The 18,096-nt window shown below is 33.9% G+C and overlaps 2 protein-coding genes across 2 annotated transcripts in view; one reads left to right on the top strand and one right to left on the bottom strand.

Annotated features, from left to right (window-relative positions):
- Window positions 1-8,579: 8,579 nt before the first annotated feature.
- Window positions 8,580-12,200, top strand: LOC123704186. The gene is made up of 3 exons (XM_045652497.1): window positions 8,580-9,167; window positions 9,320-9,433; window positions 9,549-12,200. The coding sequence occupies exons 1-3, from the start codon at window positions 8,954-8,956 to the stop codon at window positions 11,618-11,620; spliced, it is 2,400 nt and encodes a 799-aa protein (XP_045508453.1). The 5' UTR covers window positions 8,580-8,953; the 3' UTR covers window positions 11,621-12,200.
- Window positions 12,201-14,807: 2,607 nt separating this feature from the next.
- The window catches only part of LOC123704192 (pyruvate dehydrogenase (acetyl-transferring) kinase, mitochondrial), a 40,436-nt gene continuing 37,147 nt past the window's right edge, over window positions 14,808-18,096 (bottom strand). Inside the window, exons 6-10 of the mRNA XM_045652504.1 lie at window positions 17,815-17,981; window positions 17,342-17,456; window positions 16,502-16,611; window positions 15,707-15,879; window positions 14,808-15,315 (exon numbers count right to left, since the gene is read on the bottom strand). Coding sequence (XP_045508460.1) covers window positions 15,748-15,879; window positions 16,502-16,611; window positions 17,342-17,456; window positions 17,815-17,981 — 524 coding nt within the window. The 3' untranslated portion in view covers window positions 14,808-15,315; window positions 15,707-15,747. The remainder of the gene's footprint in view (window positions 15,316-15,706; window positions 15,880-16,501; window positions 16,612-17,341; window positions 17,457-17,814; window positions 17,982-18,096) is intronic.

The following is an 18,096-nucleotide window of genomic DNA, read 5'->3' as shown; positions in this document are numbered from 1 at the left end:
TATATTAAGTATGTATTTCAATAGTAGTTTCTCATCTATGAGAACTGTCATTTAATCAACCGTTTAATTTTCACATAGTTACACATTTAAAGTAGGTAACTTATGTGTAAAAAATTTCAAAATAAAAATTCACTCTCTTTAATCAAATGTATTTATTATCTACAGGAATAAAAAAAAACGTAAGCGTAAGATTGCACAATTCTTCTAGAGTATCCATCTTGATAACAAGTAGGCTCGAAATGCAGTGAACACAATATTGCAAATTGTGGCGGCGTCCAATCAACTCATGTCTCACGTTTTATACCCATTTTTTATTTAGCTCTGGAAATCTAAAACAAAATGAATTTATTAATAATCTGAAAGAGAAATTAATAAACAACAAACGAAAACTAAAACACATAGTGCAAATAAAACAACCACGTGGTATGTTTTATTTTCCTGCGGTAAAAAATTTACATCTATTATTTGCAACAACAACTACATATAAATCTGATTTATGAAACAAAATAAATAAATCAACGTTAATATGAAATAGATTTTTTGTCATAAATCGATAATATACGCTAGATGTGTTACAACACTACGGTGGTAAACAAAATGCCAAACGTGATATTATTGTGACGTTTTTTAAAAATTATTTCATTATTTTATATTCCACAACCCCATAAAGTGGGTAAATGTTACAGTTACAACATAAAATTACAAAAAAGCGCTTGATAAAACCTTCAAATAGGTTTAAAACATAAATATTTATCAATTTGCTGAAAATCACTTACCGATGGAAAGATATTTTTACATTGTTTTTATCCAAAACTCCCATTCGACTAGTGATAGCCGGTTGCTAAACATACAATAGTTATTTTAGCACACTGACAAATAAAAAGAAACACTGTACACTTTATATTTTCTAAATATTTCGTTAAAAACAGTTGACGCACTGAGCCCACCAGCTGGTTGGAAAACAAACTGACTGCCGGCGCGCTACGTTTGAAGACAGTGCAGATACTCTATCGCTATCTCAATCTGGCTTATGCTGTTATTGACTAAGAGTAAGTAGATTAGAAAATATGTATTTTGTTCTGTCATAATATAAGAACTCTATAGGTTAATTGCTCTTAGGTCAAGATGGACCGTGAATATGACGCTTCTACAGTATAACCACAGACTAATAATAATATACTACGGTATAACTATGAGAGTAAGTTTTATATTTTGTCTTATTTGCCATGTTAACGGCACTATTGTGTAAGAAATCAGTTTAAAGGTTTTGGTAAAGGGAGTTTATGTATTAAACTAAATTTATAAATTTACCATGGGTGAAAACTGAAAAGTAAATAAAACAAACGACTCACATTGAAAATTTTAATCACAAAATTAAACAATTTCATCTATAAATCATTCACTACATTCTAAAATTACATAAATATCAATTTGGAATAACGCTTAAAACTAAAATTAATAGAAAAGCAAATAAATCTTGTTTTATTTCATAATATAGGTACTTACAGGTACAACATTTTATATTTTATATGACATTATATAATGAAGAATGTTACTAGGTATGCCAAATCCCTTGAAAGTGTGTCTCAGTAAAGCCTGTATGTATACAAATACACTAGTTTTTGTCGTAGTCAAAAATATCAAGTAGTTTTGATTTTATACGCGTTCAAAGTTTCGAAAAATATCGAGTCCCGCTAATAGTCACGTGACCGCTTGTGACGTCACGTCACAACGCGTCGCGCGGGCCGCGCCTCCGCGCTTAGTATCAAGTCGGCAGCGCTGCACTGAGTAGGTGTAATAGGACGGCAGTATTTTTACGTTAATAGGCCAATAATAGTAATTATTATTCGTTTAATATAATAACAGTCATGGTTGATTTATTACACCTTTAGGTTTCAGGTTTACTTGCACTCCCTTAATTTTTTTTTATATTTCTAAACACTGATCATTATTTCCAAAACTTATATAGGCTGTTTTCCAATTACAGAGCTTAATGCGACTCAGTGGCGCACAATGCCGAATTATGCTGATGCTTAATTGGAACGTGAAACGCAACAGCAGGTTGCGCTAAGTTCAGTGTTGAAAAAAAAATATTCATAGAGTTAGCAACAACCTCATTAATGTGTAAATAAAGTGGTATACATAATAATTGGTTGAAAACTATTTACGGTTATTTTAAGTAATTTGGATTTTGATTATTTCATTAACATTTTTTTCAATGTTTTTACCTTCATCCATACTTATATTTATTTTTTTAACACAATTTGAATTAACTTTGATTATATCGAAAAAACTACAATGAAACGAAAGCTTTAAATTTTTTTCCAACAATTAATGATAAATCGATTGCACGCATCAATTCACGCGCATTAATTTTAAGAGTGCTCGATTGTGCGAAGCGTTGCTGTAGTTGGAACACTCAACGTTAAGCATTATGCCGCATAATGCGCTCTAGTGCTGTAATTGGAAAACGGGGATAATGGATCTTCTATTGCTATTTCGTCTTCACAGCTAGCAACAAATGTCTCTTCTGGTTTTTCTACCGCCAAAGTTTCATCTTTATTTAATAGTTTCTCAAAATATTCTATACGATTACGTTTTTGCACTGATGATCTCTGAGGTTTATCTTCCATTTCCTGTTGACATTTGAATTTGTGTGGAACTATACTCTGTTTTAGTTCTTCCCCCGACCAACTTATATTTAGTATAGTTTTCCATATCATTCTCAACTTAAAACAAGAAAAAATCTTATTAGCCATCTACCTACACCTGGTGCACATGCGTTCACGCACACATGCGTACGTTTTTGGTTTGGTAATAAGAATTTACGATTTACACGAAATCTATTGATTGGACTAAAAAAATAAAACACTATTATTCTAGAATGTTGCTTATAGAATTATTTGCCGTAAAACAGAATGATTGCATGTAGTTTAGTATGGTTTTTAAGCATCAAAAGATTTTTTAGAGGTACCTTTGTGTGTTTTTCTATCGAGTAAAATAAGTTGTATTGTGTTTTCAACACATTATCTAGCTAGTATATCTCCTGAAGAATATCATTTAATATTTGTCTGAGATTTTTTACTGCAGTTAATCATATACTTTAAAGTAGGGTTGTAACGGAGGCCTACTTAGCGGAGGCGGAGGCGGATGCGGAGGTGAAGAGGTTCGCCTCCGCGGATGCGGAGGTTAACGGAGGCGGAGGCGGAGGTGAAATTTGTTGGGAAAATATAAATAAATTTATGAATAACAGAGTCAGCAACATTTATTTATATCCATACTAATATTATAAATGCGAAAGTAACTCTGTCAGTCTGTCTGTTACTTAATCACGCCTAAACTTCTGATTACTGAACCAATTTGCATGGAATTTGGTATGGAGATATTTTGATACAAGAGGCAAATTATATTTAACGAACAAAAGCTTTGCGGCTTTCTCGCCTTCTAAGTGGTTTCTAAAGGGTTCGTGAATTAAACCAGCAGCACTAAATAACTGTTCGCTTGGCACTAAACTTGGTGGCGCCGATAAGTAAATGGGATCTATGGGAGCAAAAACTTTATATTTAATGTTATATCTCCACCACAATAAGGGATCCTCCTTGATGAACGAACGCTTTGACAAGTTGATTCCTGTTATTCATTCACTCACACTCCCACCACCCGCTTGGCCGTGTTCCCGCGGCTTAAGCAAACTCTCTACCATTTCACTTGAAAACACGCAGCCGAGCGGCCGCGTCGCTCCTTGCGCGTTGTTTGTGATCGTATATGAACTTCCGATATGACTCCGCATAAATTTTGCGGAGGCGGATGCGGAGGCGGAGGTTAAATTCTTTGCGGAAGTTCCGCAGTAACGGAGGCGGAGGCGGAGTTCCGTTACAACCCTACTTTAAAGCATTATAAAACTCGCGTTTAACTCTTCTAGTCCCCTTAACGTCCTTTGGAACTATAAAAAACAACTTATCCGGCGAATTGTTAGTTGTATTTTTACATTTAGGAACAACACATGATTTTCTGGTATTTGGATTGGACATTTTTAAAAGTATTTAATTATAATTTCGACGACACGGGCGCGCGATCGCTAGCGGACTTGAGTGAGCCAGATTGAGTGTGTTGTGGTGTGACGTCACACCGTCACCGGGCGTTTACAACTTGTTTTACTTCTAAATCGGAAACTAATTGACGTATCGAAGTAATTTTTTCACTAGTATTTTTTATTTTTGACAGAGAATATGGAGTGCTAATAATCAAAATTAGTGAACATTCTTCATTACATAATAGACAATTTAAAAAAGACACACAAAAAGTACTTATTGAAGTGAAACTTCTTTATCGGGGCTGGAAAAAAATTTAGTGTAACATTTTTTCGTTAGGTACGCGTGACATTTTTCCGTTACGCGCCATCTTTTTCTTATCCCTACCACGCGTGATTCGACGTATTTCTGTAAAGTTGCATATTTAATAAACTAGCTTTCCACCCGCGGCAGTCAGTCAAAGAAAAACCCGCATAGTTCCCGTTCCCGTGGGATTTCCGGGATAAAACCTATCCTATATCCTTTCTCGGGTATCAAAATATCTCTATACCAAATTTCATGCAGTAACAGACAGACAGAGTTACTTTCGCATTTATAATATTAGTAAGTAATGTATTAGTATGGATTATTTTTGAAAAATAAGGTCATAAAGAAGTTCCACTTCTTACGTGTGTATACTAGTAAACTTCTTTCAATTAAAAACAAGAGGAAGATGTAGAAGGTTGTGGACACTGGGAAAATGATGGTACATTATACGTAGTATATTATTATTAGTCTGTGCTTCTGGTCTATTTTTCGGGAATTCCCGGGCGACAACTTTTTTTTTTCATCGCTCTGACCCAGCTCTGAGTCTGACCCAAAGAGTATAATGTATATAGTTATAGGGGTCTGACCTCTGAGTTCTGACCAACAACCAAAAGTTGCCGGAAAAGTAGCTAAAAAGTTTAGCTACAAGTTTCAAAAAATTGTAACTGCCTGACATCAAAAAATTGCTAGATCTAGCAAGGATCTATCTATAAAGTAGCTAAGTAGACAAAAGTGATCATCATGCTTTATCAAGACTATGTTGATTTATCAGAAACTACCGGAATGACACCCAACTCCAGCAAAGATCAAACAACAACCCACATCACCAAAACTGAATGGTCTAAGGAAAAGTGCCAGGAAATTGCAAATTCATACAAATTTCCCATTAAACTGAAGGACTCAACAACTCAGAGAACCATGATAATTCAATTTATGAACTTTTACTTCACCGGAAATATTGACATCCATTATAATTTAACTGATATCCTCCTATTTGTTCAATGTTTAATATTTAAGGATGGAGCCACAACTTCAGAAGATCTAATATGGACAAACTCAGATTATATTCAAGATAAATCACCTGCCTCACCTGTATTCTCAGTTGATAAGAGCCAGGCGGTTGAAATAATTCCTGATGTCACTCCAGAACCACAAGATACTGAAGTATCAGTAATTAATATAATAGACGTCAATGACATAAAACCTCATGCTGCTAACATAGAATATAACAATATGAACAAAGGTCTTAAAAGTTTAATGGAATTTTATAAGTATTGCAACAGTGTTTTGAGGAACTCCCCTTCACAGAATGCTCCAACTCAAAAATTATTAGATTTGTACAGATTATTTAACTTTGTGGCCTTAACTATGCTGAGGGCCACAACTAAAACTAAGGCAAAGATGACAAGAGGATTTCTGAAGCGTCAATATAAGTCCAATGTCACTGCACTTATTGGACCCACCTTGGGTGAGTTGTTCTCTTCACCATGTTCACAAGCAGTAATAAAAACTGTATCTTATTTAAACAAAAACAACCCTAGAGTAGCATGTGTTTTTGCGAAATTAGTAGTATTAAGCTGCACCCAGGGAGCATTCATTAAATCTAGGTTGGATGCTTCAGTTTTGACACATACTTCTTGGTATGGATTAGGCATTTTACAAATGTTGTTTGATGTGTGTGAATTCTTTAGTAAAACATGGTTTGAGGTGTATAATTTAACTATCTTGACATGCACAGCTGAAACCTGGAGAGCAATATTGAATTATATGAAAACATATCTAGTTAAAGGCAAAGAGGATCCAACAGTTCCATGGGCAAGAGTAATTGATGATGCCTATTTAACAAAATACAATCCTCAAAATCACATTGTACTGGCTTCTCTTCTTAAGAGAAGCTTGGAATATGCTCAGGGAGATCAAGGAAATGGTATTGATAACTCTGTATGGGCACAAAAAAACCATCACATAGTTGAGAAATATTCTTCAGGTTCCGAATGGCTCCTTTCTCAGTTGAATGAAGAAGATGTGGTAGTTGAAGCAGGAACTTCTGAGGCTATAGGACTAGCCTCTATATTGAATGCTCATAAGAAAGTGGTAAAAACCCACAACACAAATGGTTCCGATTGGCTCCTTTCTGAGTTGAATCAAGAAGATGTGGTAATTAAAGCAGGAAGTCCTGAGGCTAGAGGACTAGCCTCTGTACTGAATGCTCATAAGAAAGTAGTTATAACCCACAACACAAATTCCAACAGGGACCTATTATCAGATATCTAAATTCTTCTATTTATAAGTGGACCACCTTATCCATAATGTAAGCATACTACTCCATGCCATATCTCCAACATTAGTAATCACCTATTAAATATATAACCTTTTATACTTACCACAAGGTAAGTACATACACAAGTATTAAAAATTCCATCATTTCACAATTGTATTGTTAATTTCAATACTAGAAAGTGTATTTTTTTGTTTGTATAAACCCAGAAGATATTTTTTGTTTCTTCTATTAGTTTAGAACAACTTTCCTTTTTATAGAAATTAGTACTAGGAAGTTCTTTTGTTTATTTGATAAAAGTTAAAATATGTTATGTTAAAAATTTGTCAGTTTATAAGTACATATTCTGATAACTTGTTTTGTATCCTGTTCAAAGTATGTATGAAAAAGGTCTATCTGTTTAATTTTAAAAATGTTTTATGATAAAAAATGTGTTAAGTTTGTAAGAACATTCTGTTATATGTTTTAGAGTCTATGTGTTTAAAGTTAAAAAATATTAATAAAGTTTTTATTTTGTAATAATCTCTGTTAATTTGTTTTGCATCCTGTTGGGAGTTTATGTATAAAACACTAGCTGTGCCGCGCGGTTTCACCCGCGTGGCTCCGCTCCTGTTGGTCTTAGCGTGATAATATATAGCCTATATTACTCGTCTATAAAGTAGCTTTCGAATGGTGAAAAAATTTTTAAAATCGGTCTAGTAGTTTATGAGCCTATTCATTACAATCAAACAAACAAACAAAGTTTTCCTCTTTATAATATTAGTGTAGATAAGAGATAGACATAGTTAAAAAGAATAGTCAGTCTCGCATAAGACTTGCAGTGTGCACACGTTAACTAGGCCTTATAAAAAATCATTCAGAGTTTTGTGTTCACTAAGAGTTTTGTGTGGGCTTCTATTTCACCAAAATCACTCCAGCGCCTGCTCATTAAGACAAATATTGCCATGACAAATTTAAAAAATTTAAAGAATTATTTTTATTAATAAAACAAACGACTCACATTGAAAATTTTAATCACAAAATTAAACAATTTCATCTATAAATCATTCCTACATTCTAAAATTACATAAATATCAATTTGGAATAATGCTTAAAACTAAAATTAGTAGAAATGCAAATAAATCTTGCTTTATTTCATAATATACTTACAGGTACAAAATATCTTAAAGCTGAGTAAGAATGATAAGTGAAAAAAAATATTTACGGGTGGTAACACTATAACGACTTGTGCATTACCATATTAAAAAAATATTGTACTTGTGTGAGACAGCTAACATTTATATTAAAATACTACAAGCTTTTTAATCTGTACAAAATTATGTCTATCTCATTCCCACATACACATCACGCGTTTGCTAGAGTGAGATAGAATATGGCTTGATGCTTTCTGTACTTAGACAATCTTGTACTAATGATTAATTTTATTTTACTTAAAAAAAGATGATGAAATATGGTAAAAGTGCATTATTATTTAATTGTAATAAATACAATAACTGCATAAATGAAATATAAGTATTATGAACTCAAAATTAATAAAAAAAAGGTATGATATCCAACGATAACCTGATCTACCAATTCTAACTGAATTACTTACTCTATGATATATTTTTCTTATATCTACTTAAACCTAGATTATCTATTTACATTCATTATCTATGGTCCGTCTTCTACGGTGTTGTCATATTTAAATCATAATAAAAAAGTGAATATATCGCCTCTTTGCGAGAAAAACGTGATATTTCGCAAAATGTTTTTTTTTTTATTTGATAATCGAAACCGCCGTATTCAACTTTATTTTGTGCAAAAACGTGGTGTTTTAAAAGTGAAGGACAGCGAGACCATGAGCGAAAAGGACGTCACTACAGTGGTACGTTGCGTTATCGCGTTGTCCCTTTCACATAGTACTCTGTTTTCAACACTGTGACAAGTTAGTTTTCTCTTTAAGCGCCAAAGGTAAGGAGCTCTCAGTTTTCTGCAAAAACGTGATATCACGAGTGTACCACAGTTTTATTGCAAACATATCTTTAAATTCAGTGATATTTTTTGTTATTATACTGTGGTAAAGCAATATAACTCGGTTTTCTTGAAAAAATGTTTCAAATGCAACTTTTTATAAAATCTGATATCACGTTGTTGTTGAAATAATAACATTTTTGAATTGTGATATCATAAGGTGTAACATTGTTGATGATGAATGGTTTTTTATTACAAGAAATGAGTGATGGTCATTTATTGTTGTTCCGTTTTTATAGATATGTTTCTTATTTCAATGCAATACATAATGATTTATCACGTTGTAAGCACTAAAAGAAAATACTATTAAGACTTATTTTTTCAGATGGGGACGCGGTCCAAATACTTAGTTTTATTAGCAACAAAAGAAAATAATGACGGAGAACAAAGCAATTCCATTTCTCAAATGGAAATACATGAAAATGAAAGCGACAACAATAATATCGAGCAAGGCGATTCAACTTTTCCAATGGAAACTAACTATGAAAGCAACCGAAATGAGGAGGTGACTGGTTGCAGCGCTGCAGCAGTTGCCGAATGTAAGTAACATTATTAGTTAATTTTATTGTATGTAATGTTATTCGACGCCCGTCTTTTCGTGTGTTTCGTGTGAGGCTTATAGATGGTAAAGTGAAGCGTGGAAAACATTATGGTAGTTATCATAATATTTATCATTTTGATATTGTTTTAGACAAAGAAGACTCAATGGTCACTAATCGTCGCCGTTGTGAATCAACTAGTAGTAGCACCAGTAGTTCCTCAAGTAGCAGTAGTTCATCAAGCAGTGGTCCGTCTTTCTACGAAGGTATAAATTTAATAAAACTCATATTATTGTGGGTACTCGATAACTGTATCTTACATTTATTTACTGACTTATAGATAATTGAAAGTTTAATAGATTTTTTTTGGTTTTTTTTTAGATAGTGATGATTCCGTAAAAGACCCCAACTATGAAATTATGAAACCAGCACGTGTGAGCTCTTCAGAATCTGACGACAACAATGACGTCTATACCAACATCGACTTTCGAAAGGATCAAGACGTTTTTCATTCTAGTGCAGCTACTGTAAGCACAGTACTCAATGCTATAGACCTGAATGTGACCCCAACAGATGAGCATGAAATTGTATTTCATACCGTAAATCAACAGGACCTGCTAATATCAGAAAATGAACCACCTGCCGTCGAAAATGTTAGCACCACGCAAGTAGAGTCAAATGAACCAGATAATACCCCTACTAAAAAAGGTAAAAAAAGGCCCAAAAGAGAATTATTATGGAAAAAAAATGTTGCGAAGCGACTAAGAAACTGTGGAAAATCATACAAATCAACAAAAACTAATAAAATTATACCGGAACGTAAACTAAAACCATCTTGCAAAGAAACATGTACATTTAAATGTGGATCTAATATCACTGAGGAGCAAAGACAACAACTTTTAAAAGAATACTGGGATTTAGGCGAGATTGAAAAGCAATGGTCTTTCATCGCAAACAATATCGAAGTAGTCGTCCCTAAACATCGATACGTTAAAGTTAATCCGGACGGAACCATAGCATTAAATCGTGATAATAATAATGCTTTCTTTTTGACTGTTTCTGGAGTGAAGATTAGAGTATGTAAACTGTTTTTTAAGAACACTTTGGGGATTAATAATCGCCCTATAGAGACGGCTTTAAAGAAAAAAAATAAAGATACTAACATTTCATTAATGAAAGATAATCGTGGGTGTCATCAAAATCACAACAAAGTGGATGAAAATATAAAAGATGGTGTAAGAGTGTTTATTGAGTCAATACCAAAAATTGAATCGCACTACATTCGTGCTAACTCGAAAAGACATTACATCGATGGTAGCAAAGCTATTACAGATCTCCATAGGGACTATGTTGAACAATGTAAATCCCAAAATACCCGTTTTGCAACATACTTGATGTTCTATCGCATATTTACACAAGAATTTAACATTTCATTCTTTATTCCAAAAAAAGACTTGTGCGATATATGCGAAGTAAATAAAAATAGTACAGCTGAAGAGAAGGAGTTAGGAAAAGAAATCTATGAGATGCATCTAAGAGAAAAGCAATTGTCACGAATTGAGAAGGCAAACGACAAGAATAACAAAAATATTTTAGTTGCTGTTTACGATCTTCAAGCAGTCTTTCAATGCCCTAAGGGTGAAATTTCAGTTTTTTACTATAAGTCAAAACTGAATGTACTTAACTTGACAATTTATAATATTCAGACTAACAATGCTGAATGTTTCGTATGGGATGAATCAAACGCTAACAGAGGCGTAAACGAAATCGGCACTTGTGTATTCAAATATCTGATGAAAGTTTCAGAAACGGCCAAAGATCTGGATGTTGTCTTCTACTCAGATAACTGTGCTGGCCAGCAAAAAAACAAGTTTATGATAGCGATGTACCTATATGCTGTACAGACTTTGCCAAATCTCAAGTCAGTGACACATAAATATTTAATCAAGGGTCACACACAGAATGAAGGCGATTCAGCCCATTCTCAAATAGAAAGAGAAGTAAAACGTCAGTTAAGATCAGGTCCTATGTATACCCCTGACGCATTTATTGGTGCCATAAAAGCTGCCAGAAAAAAAGGGGAGCCTTTCCATGTGAATGAATTGAGTTTCTGTGATATAAATGACTGGAAAAATGTATGCAACCTGATGAACTATGCGCTGGTAAAAGATGAAGATAATAACGCAGTGAAGTTTTCAGGAATAAAGGTAATACAAGTTAAAAAAGAGGACCCTAATGCCATATTTTTTAAAGATTCGTATGCCGACGTACAGTTCAAGAAGGCCATCGTTTTGAAGAAGAATAAGAAGATAAGTAACAATACCAATATTGAATTGAAAAAAGCTTATACTCGGAAACCTGGATTAGCCGAAAAAAAGAAAAAGGATATCATGGATTTGGTTAATAAAAACCTCATCCCAAGATATTATAAGCCATTCTTTGAAGCCTTGTAAGTTTTAATAATACTGTTTTGGAAATGAATGGCATTTCAGCACAAAATATGAGTGATATGGTTTTATCTATTTAAAGTTTTAATAGGCGATTTTTATGTTTTTTGTTATTATAATGTTTAAGATTTTGCTCATAGAGGAGATTTATGTTTTGATAATTATTATTTTTTGTTTAGAATTTTGCTTACTTTATAAACATACGTTTATAAAGTAAGCACTTAATTGTGCAAATTTACTGATTACTTAGTTTATGACCGAGACTGAAAACTTAGATTACTAGTTTTTTGAGATTATATAATTAAGATGATTACAATGTAAGAAGAAATAAGCATAAAGTGAGAAGAATATTGATTACATTCAATAAAGGCTGACTAACTGTTGATTAGTAATAGTTTTGTCCAAAGAAACCACTGTTTAGCTACAACTATTTCATCTGTTTAATAAATGTTTCTAATTTCAACAATGTGTTTTTATATTATAATTTAGCATAAAATAAAAATAATAGCATCAACAACGTGACAGATTAATTTGCTACATCGTTCTTCTTATACTTTTTCAGAAAAAATGTGACATATTTTTTCCTTTTTTTTTTTAATGCTTTTTTTGTCCTAAAATCTTTTAAATTAGGGTATTTTTTTGCATTATGCAATAGTTAATAAGATAATTCATATAATTTGTTATAGATGTAACCCATAAAAACGTTCATTTACCTAATATAGCTTTTTGAAAAGTTTAAAAATGCTCTCCTGTAAAATCGCCTTTTTCGAAATAACACGGTTTCGTCGCAAAGAGGCGATATGTGATATGCTATGTAATGAATATTTGCTACTTGCGCTAGTTGTTTTTATTTACAATGAGAAGACATTGATAAACACAGTTCGTTTAACCGTTTCGCATTTATCATATTTCCGTCTCTTTCCATCACCCAGAAATATACGTTCATAGAGGGAGATAGCTAATTATTAATGTTAAGGAATTGCTACATTTGAAAGTAATCCTTCCCTTACTACAATATTACATTTTCGAATAACAGAAAGAGAGATGACAATTCGATACACATGAAATGTATGTATTCAAATAGCAATGTTAAAAAATCCAGTTAAATCTGGTTGAATATTAAAATATATATTACAGAAGAGTTATTAAGTTAAGAAATAGTTATTTTCTAAAAATCGCACGTCACATTGATTCACTTGTTTTTTATATCGCGCCATTAGCGCCAACCACAGATAAAACAATCTAAAAACGAGTATCACATAAAAACATCTCGCAGGATTCAAATCCCCATCGATGGTAATGAAATGAAACTTATCTCAATTTTACGAGCGCACGTATAAACTATCTCCATCTCACTCTCACATACGCAAAATAGGCAGTGTGTGAAAGAGAGCCACGTTACAAGGGGCTGACGTATCAATTTTTTCTATGGCTATGGATACAAGTGCTTTTGTGCCATTTATAATACTTGTGCGACTTATGTCTTATAAGTACTATTTTTTTTGTATTGTCATTTTTTTTTGTCAAAATTAAAACAGCCCCCATTGAGTATCCCGCGAGTATTCTAGCATCTTCCGTCTCGCTCTGACGTCGCACGCTAGAGCGAGAGAAACGATCAAGTTATCACATACCAAAAGTAAATTTAACCCTAACGAAGTTTTGGTCTTTTCCTTGAGCCAAAACAATAAATAGCACAAATTATGTATGTCTACATATATATAGGAAACGGATTATTTTTTGGCCATGTTAATTGATTAAAATCGAAAATATAACCCAACTTTTTTGTAGTCAAGTTGTCAATACATTTGCTGTCTTGCTCATTGTCTATAGAAAAATACGGGACAGCTTTATTAAAACTTAAATTTAACACCGAACATTCCACATACATCCGTCCCGCTCACACATAACACGTGCGAGAGAGACAGCACCACGCATACCTGTTTCAAATTTGGTCACACCATCATACGATACACGTACAAGTAAATAATAATTAAATATACATATAAGAGCTAGCGCGCAAGAGCAACTTTTGTCTGCGCAACTATTTTGTCTCTCCCATCAACTCTATGGGGAGTTGCGTCGTTACGTGCGCGCATTTTCTTATTAGCCCATAGAGTTGATGGGAGAGACTAAATAGTTGCGGAGACAAAAGTTGCTCTTGTGCGCTAGCTCTTTTTACAATCAAAAGTTCGACGACATGTGACATTTGCCAACCCGCACTTGGCCAGCGTGGTGGATTATGCCCTGTACCTTCATACGATAAGTAAAAAGGTGTATATAGGTTACCAACAGAAAATTTGGGCTGGTTGCAGAGCTTCACCGACCATCAGTGCGTTCGTCAGTCGCGCTTGTCTATATATGGGAATACGCGTGCGTATGGTCGCTAGCTATGAACGGTTTTATGAATTTCCATACATATGACAAGCGCGACTGACGTACGCATTGATGGTCGGTCAAGCTCTGCAACCGGCCGTGTACTTCAAAAACGGCACACGCACACACGATTAAACGTCAAAGTGAGATGGCATGATCCAACTATCGTTAGCGAAAAAGAGACTGAAGTAAAATGCGGCTAATTAGCTACATTTCAACGTATCACTCTCGGAGCTCTTTTAACCTATCTACACATTTTTATATTATCACTAGCTTTCCGCCCGCGGCCTCGCCCGCGCAGTTAAAGAAAAACCCGCATAGTTCCCGTTCCCGTGGGATTTCCGGGATAAAACCTATCCTATGTGCCGGGGTAAAAAGTAGCCTATCGTAGTATGTCTATACCAAATTTCATGCAAATTGGTTTAGTAGTTAAGACGTGATTGAGTAACAGACAGACAGACAGAGTTACTTTCGCATTTATAATATTAGTATGGATTGCCTATATCCCTGCAGTGGTAATATAATGGGCTAGAGATTATAATTATTATAACAATAATTTGTCCTTCTTTTTACCTTTACACGTATTATTAAATAAATACACATTATTAAAAAAAAATAATCCTCATACATTTATCTCGCTCATGCACCATATGTGCGAAAGAGATGAAGAACCAATTTAAGCTATACCTATGTACCAAGTTATACATATTACCAAAATTTGTTCTTATACATCTATCTCGCTCGTGCATCATATATATGTGAAAGAGACAGAGAATAAGCATACATTACACATATGACAATCATTTCTCACAAGTCACAACAAAATAAGTTATTAAGGTTAGTGCACACATTACAAAGATAATTATTATAGAAAATTCAAAGTACGAATATTTTGCATTGTAAAATTTGTGTGTGAAAAATGTTCTAAAATAGATGAATACAATATCCTTATTAATAATTTTTAAACTTGTCTGTGTGCACTAACCTTTAGGGTCTACATACATCTAGCTTTGACAGCATATGTATTTAGTCCCATAATAAATTTACTACATTTATTCGTAATACAATCTCTCACTTTTTAGTCAAAATGTGTAGGGGAGTAACTACATCTATCCGTGCGTGTGTAACTAATATTTCGTGTGAAATAACTACGCTATATACGGAATAGATTATGTACTAGTTCCCATTTTATTATATGTATGTATGTATGTATTTAATATATATATCTAAACAAGGTCATATTCTTTTACGACGATTCTATACAAAAATACGTAGAGACTGCTACAACTATAAGGTATGCCAGCGGGATATGCTTCACCAAAAACTACCTGCAAAATATAATAACATACAGTTATATTAAAATCTGTATTATATAACATATAATACATACTTTCACCTTATATATGTAAAAAGTTCGCGATCAATATTATATAAGAAAATAGAAAATCCAATAAAAAGTAGAAAGTAGTAACGAAAATTATGTATGACGGAAACAACATAAAAATCAATGACCTCACTCTACGCTCAGCACAACGACCCCGCTATCTCTATCCCGCTCGCACCCACACACTACACTATCTCTATCCCGCTCGCACTCACACACTACACCAGATGCTCGCTGCACTACACTACCTCTATCCCGCTCGCACACACACACTCCACTACACACGACAGAGACCGCACTACACATCCACTATATAGTACGTACTACACACGCACCGTCACTGGCCACTATCGCCGTCCCGCTCGCTCCCGCAGCGCTACGCCGAGTGCGAGAGGGACGGGCGAGGTACGGGCGCCGACCAGTCCGCCAGCACCGGCCCCGAGCGGTAGAACTTGCTCGATGTTCGGTTGAATATCGGGAGCAGTTCGTTCGCTTCGTTTGATAACGCCTGTAAGAAAAAAAAATTATAATAAAAAAAAATGAACGTTAATAATAAGGCGCATTAACAACTTCTTCGTGTTTCATTTAATAAAATTTAAACAATCTTTTGGCAGTTCAAAATATTTACATCAACTCAAATATAATTCAAAAATTACTTGCACACAAAAAATGTAATATTTCTCAACAATTCAAACTCTACTTAACATGACATTTCAGTTTGGAAACGCTTTTCAATCATTAAAATACAAGTTAGAAATGATTTTACCAAGCATAAGTTGTTGGTTTTAAACAAGACATAACTAATCCATACTTATATTATAAATGCGAAAGTAACTCTGTCTGTCTGTCTGTTACTCAATCACGCCGTAACTACTGAATCAAATTGCATAAATTTTGGTACAGAGAAAGGACATAGGATAGGTTTTATCCCGGAAATCCTACAGGAACGGGTTTTTCTTTGAAAATGCGGGCGAAGCCGCGGGCGGAAAGCTAGTTAAAAATAACTTAATTATAATTATTAATATTAGTGTTGCCATTTAACATCCAAAAAAAAAAGTTATTGATATCTTTTTTTTTTTTCAAAATTTGCCTAAAAACATATTATTAACATTAATAACAACAAAACTTACCTTCAAATAAATAACGGCATCCGTGCCGAACCCTTCGCAGGACATCAACACGAGATCGCCGTGGAAATAACGCGCGTATAACCGCGAAATTGGCAGACCGTAGCCGTAACCTGGAATACATTATTTTTTTTATTAGTAAGAATTAATTTGTTTTAAGTACTTATTCAATTGTATCATAAACTGAAAAAATAATATTTTTTTTACAATGTTTTTTTGGTAATGATTCATTAATTGAACTGTTTTGTAAACTGGTTGGAATATACCTACTACTTCTGCATAGCTGCATCTTATGGAAAGATTAGTTAAGTTTTTGTATTATTGAAGTGTAATAGTTTTACCATAATACACACACATAATACACAAATTCAAACTCGCCAGTAATTCACTCAACATTATCTGGCGAGTTTGAATTTGGAAATTTCCAAAAGTGTAATAATATTAATACGTAATATATCCATATAATATGTATATAAAAGAAAGTCGTGTTAGTTACTCCATTTATAACTCGAGAACGGCTGAACTGATTTAGCTGAAAATTGGCAGGGAGGTAGTTTAAAGCCAGGAGAAGGACATAGGATACTAAATATGTACCACGGGCGAAGCCGGGGCGGACCACTAGTTGGTTATAATATCACTACATAGTGTAAAACAAAGTCGCTTTCTCTGTCCCTATGTCCCTTTGTATGCTTAAATCTTTAAAACTACGCAACGAATTTTGATGCGTTTTTTTAATAGATAGAGTGATTCAAGAGGAAGGTTTTAGTATATAATTTATTAGGTTTTAGACAAAGCGGGCGAAGCCGCGGGCGGAAAGCTAGTAATATGTAAAATATAACTCACCAGCCAGCGGAACGGTATGGGAATCAGACTTGGAAGGTTGCGGCGCCGTACTGTACATGTACTTGAACAGAAGGTCTGTCACGCTGCGGGGGATACCACCGCCGCGGTCTGACATCTTAAAATAAGAAGTAATTTCATTGAAATCTTGGGTTTCATTATCTATAGTAGAACGGTAAGTAATTATGTAGTAAATGCTTAAGTGAATTTATAAACAGTATATATAAAAAGTATAATTTTTTGATGAATTATTAATAAACAGTAAATGAAATAATAACAGAATATCCTTTAGTCATTCAATTAAATGTTGTTATTCAATGAACATTCTAGTCATACAATCAAATAGCAGATTGCATATAGATTTTGAAGGGTAGTTTTTACGAATGTTTGTACTTAATCTGCAATTTGTTTAAATAATATTTTTTTTATATTGTCACAATATCCTAACTTTGACCCACTTTGCTCACAATACTCACTTTGACCGATATATCCTCCTTCCCCTGTACAATGTTGACAGTGACCGGTGGCGGGGAATTCTCGTATGTCTCCATGACTGCTCTCATCGCATTCTTGAATAGCTCGAACAGCATGTGATAGAGATGGGATGGTACGTAGATTATAGGCATTGGACGTTCGCTTGGCACTGGAAAAATGAATATACTAATATTATAAAGCTGAAGAGCTTGTTTGTTTGAACGCGCTAATCTCAGGAACTACTGGTCCGATTTGAAAAATTCTTTCGGTGTTAGATAGCCCAT

Source organism: Colias croceus, chromosome 28 (genome assembly GCF_905220415.1).
Source record: "Colias croceus chromosome 28, ilColCroc2.1".
Classification (NCBI taxonomy): domain Eukaryota; kingdom Metazoa; phylum Arthropoda; class Insecta; order Lepidoptera; family Pieridae; genus Colias; species Colias croceus.
This window is presented reverse-complemented; position numbering and strand designations above follow the sequence as displayed.